Source organism: Charadrius vociferus, unplaced genomic scaffold, assembly GCF_000708025.1.
Source record: "Charadrius vociferus isolate BGI_N301 unplaced genomic scaffold, ASM70802v2 scaffold702, whole genome shotgun sequence".
NCBI classification, from domain to species: Eukaryota; Metazoa; Chordata; class Aves; order Charadriiformes; family Charadriidae; genus Charadrius; species Charadrius vociferus.
In genome coordinates, this window is record NW_009647433.1 from 937785 (window position 1) to 941434 (window position 3650).

Consider the following 3650-nt stretch of genomic DNA (forward strand, 5'->3'; position numbering starts at 1 on the left):
GGGGGGGCAGGCAGGAGGATGGGGACGTGGGGAATGCAAAGGACATAGGGGGGACACGGGTCATGGAGACACAAAGGAGGGTGATGTGGGGGACACGAAGGACATAGGGGGCACGGGTCATGGGGACAAAAAGGGTGGGGACATGGGCACGTGAGAGGATGGGGATGTGGGACACGAAAGATGTATTGGGCACACGGGTCATGGGGACACAAAAAATGGGGAACAGGTGTGTGTGCAGGACACAACATGCAGGGATGGGAAAGATGGGAGGCACCGGGGGGATACAGGTTACAGGGACAGAAAGGGGGGGACATGTGGAACACGAAGGACATGGGGGCACACAGGTCATGAGGACACAAAGGGTGGGGAATGGGGGGATGTGCAGGACACAAGGATGGGGGGCATGGAGGGACGCAGGTTACAGGGACACAAAGGGTGGGGATATGGGGGACATGAGGGGTACATGGGTCATGGGGACACAAAGGAGGGGGACGTGGGTGGCACACTGGTCATGGGGACACAAAGGACAGGGACATGGGGATAGAGAACATAGGGGGCACATGGGTCATGGGGACACAAAAAATGGAGAACAGAGGATATTTAGGGATGGGAAGGATGGGGACCACAAGGCGACACAGGTCACAGGTCTGCCACAAAGAGTGGCAGACATGGGGGACACGTGGGACATGAAACAGAGGGACAGGAAGGATGTGGGACACAAAGGACACGCAGGGGACACACAGGACACATGGGGAATGTAGGGGATATGTGGGACACAAAGACAGGGACACGAAGGATAAGGGACTTGAAGGACATGGGATGTGGACCCAGGCACAAAGGACAGGGGTTGCAGAGGACACAGGTATATGAAAGAGGGGGTGACATCAAAGCTGGGGGACACAAAGGATGTGTAGGGACACATGGCAGTGAGGACAAACTGTCAGGGGGAAACACGGGGACCCCACTTCCCTGGGTGGTTGCTGAGGAAGGTGAAAAAAGCCTCTTTTCAGTTTAAAGATATAATTTTTTTTTTAGAATTTAATAACAGAAAAACAGTTCCCCTGGAGGGGCCAGGAGGGCAGGTGCTCACACACCCTTCCAAATCATCACCAAGCCTGCAGTTCACTCGGTGCAGGAAAGCAAGTAATGCTTGTTAAAAAAACAAAACCACAGAGAAAGTGGTCAACCCAAAAAAGGGACTTTTCCAGAAGGTTCCTTGTCAGCAGCACCTGGGCATCTCATCCAGGGTCACAACTATTGCCTGGTGGGTTTGCAGTGGTTTTTCCCAGGAACAGAAAAAATTGGTAGTCCGGTCGGGACTGCTGGCCGCATGGCACAGGGTGTCCTCCCTGCCCTGAGCAGGTCACTTGAGCTGGATGGTCTTTGCGGGGTGTCCCAGCAAAGCGTGGAGTGGGGACCAGGGAAGCATCATCTCACACCCCTCTTGTCTCCCTGCCGTGCTGCAGCTCCTGATTGCTCGCCGGAGGAGAACCAGCTGCTACTTCTACCCCCGTGCCTGGCCCAGCCTCAGGAGCGCGGACTGGTGGGAGCGGGTGGTCCTGAAGGAGTTTGGGCCCCAGGACTGGCTGGACAAGTTTCGGATGTCCAAGGAGACCTTCTTCTATGTCTGCAACCAGCTGCGGCCTGGGCTGGCTCCACACAGCGCCCACTTCCACCCCACCCTACCCCTGGAGAAGAGGGTGGCCGTGGCCCTGTGGCACTTGGCCACCAACGTGGAGTACCAGACTCTCAGCCCACTCTTTGGCGTGGGGCCCTCCACGGTGCAGACGTGTGTCCGGGAGGTGAGCTATGCTGTCGTCTTGCTGCTGAAGCCCCTCTACCTCCGCCTGCCCAACGAGAAGGAGCTGGAGAATATGGTGCGTATCTTCCGTACCCGCTGGGGCTTCCCACACTGCATCGGTGCCCTGGACAGCCTTCATATCGCCATCCACCCTTCCCTGCGCCTCAGCGCCGATTACTGCAACGGCCAGGGCTGGCACTCCATCCTGACACAGGCCACCGTGGATGGGCTGGGTCAATTTTGGGATGTCTCCACCGCCTTCCCTGGCAGCATGGAGAACAGCGCGGTCCTGGAGAGCTCCAGCCTGTGGGTGTTGGCCAAGGAGGGCCGGCTGTGCCCCAACCCTCCCAAACACTTCATGGGGAAGGCACAGAAGTATGTGCTGCTGGGTGATGCCACCTACCCCTTGCAAGACTGGATCCTCAAGCCCTACCAGGAGGACGAGAACCTCACTGAGCGGCAGCTGCAGTTCAACTACCGCCTGAAGCGGGCGCACAGCGTGATCGAGAATGCCTTCCTGCGCCTGAAGGCCCGCTGGCAGATCCTCCTGAAGTGTGACGACTGCAGCCTGGAGCTGCTGCCCACCCTCGTCCTTGCCTGCTGCATCCTGCACAACATCTGTGAAGCCCATGACAACCCTTTCAACGAGGATTGGCTGGAGGGGACCGAGCCGACTGAGCTGCCCAAGCCCTGCCAGCCCGCACCCGCCGCCATGGAGGACGGCCGGGCTGAGCAAGTGAGCGAGCTGATGTGCGAGTACTTTGAGAGCTGCGGGGAGGGCTGACGGGGCCAGTGGGCCCCACGCATCCTTGCTCCCAGACTTCCCATGGACTCCAGGAAACATTGGCCCAGCGGTACCGGGCTGTTCGGCAAAGGACTGTCCCCTCTCGCCTCTGCCAGAGGCTGCCGGCTGCACCGGCCATTCACGGGGTGGGGAGGAGGGTGGCTGTGTCGTGCTCGTGCTGGTTTTGCTGTGGTGGTTTCACGCAGTGGAATGTATTTTGTGTCCTTGCTCTCTTCCAGGATTTGAGCGGTCTGGTGGTGTGGTGTTGTGCTGCGTGAGTAAAGCAGGGATCAGGGCTGGGGAGGGAGGGCTGCTTGGGTCTCCTTTTCCTGGGAGCACGTAGAATCATAGAATGGTTTGGGTTGGAAGGGACCTTGAAGATCATCCAGTCCCACCCCTCTGCCATGAGCAGGGACACCTCCCACTAGACCAGGTCCAACATCTCTGTCCCAAGGCCCCTCCGTCAGGCCGAAACCAGCAGGAGGCTTGAAATAAGGCAGCAAAACCCCTTTGAAGATACGAAACTTGCTGCGTAAACACACTTGGGAGGGGAAGGGAAGGAAGAGGCAGAGCAGTGACTTGCCGGGGGCTGCACCAGCCCAGAATGAAATTCCATCTTGCAAACTCCTGCTCTGCTGCTGCTCAGGCAGCACGTGCTGCCCTTGAGGGAGCGGCCTGAGCCGCCGCACCCTGGCATCCCTCCTCCAGAGGGGTTTGCCATGAGGGTCCACGGCTCAGCCCCCATGGTCCCTCCCCGTCCCACCGGCCAGCTCTTTCTGCTGGCGCCTCTTATCTCTGCTCCCAGCCCGGCTGCAGCATGAGCAGAAACACACAGCTCTGCCCTCCCTGTATTTTCAGAGAAATCAAGCGGCTGCGGTTTATCCCCCTGTGGGCTGGAGCCCGGTGGTGCACCGCCTGTGCCGTGCCAGGGCAGGGCCGGCCGCCCGAGCGCAGAAGCACCTCCGTCAGCTCCGTTGGGAGGCGGAGGGGGGATGGCACGGGCATGTCCCACCACGCCACCCTTGCCACGGGCCGGGGTGTACCGGCTGGAGCACTGGGGGTGGC

General features: G+C 59.5%; 2 protein-coding genes across 2 annotated transcripts in view; both read left to right on the plus strand.

The window, feature by feature from the left end:
* The first annotated feature begins 1376 nt into the window (after positions 1-1376).
* LOC104282530 (putative nuclease HARBI1) lies at positions 1377-2612 on the plus strand. Its single transcript, XM_009880630.1, has one exon. The coding sequence runs from the start codon at positions 1377-1379 to the stop codon at positions 2583-2585; it is 1209 nt and encodes a 402-aa protein (XP_009878932.1). The 3' UTR covers positions 2586-2612.
* A 15-nt stretch (positions 2613-2627) lies between these two features.
* DOHH (deoxyhypusine hydroxylase/monooxygenase) overlaps positions 2628-3650 on the plus strand; it is a 4270-nt gene continuing 3247 nt past the window's right edge. The window contains exons 1-2 of the mRNA XM_009880631.1: positions 2628-2655; positions 2825-2859. Of these exons, the coding sequence (XP_009878933.1) occupies positions 2628-2655; positions 2825-2859 (63 nt within the window). The remainder of the gene's footprint in view (positions 2656-2824; positions 2860-3650) is intronic.

What these genes read in the sequence shown, in the direction of transcription:
- LOC104282530 (XM_009880630.1), top strand. Translation starts at nt 1,377, where the DNA reads ATGGTCTTTGCGGGGTGTCCCAGCAAAGCGTGGAGTGGGGACCAGGGA.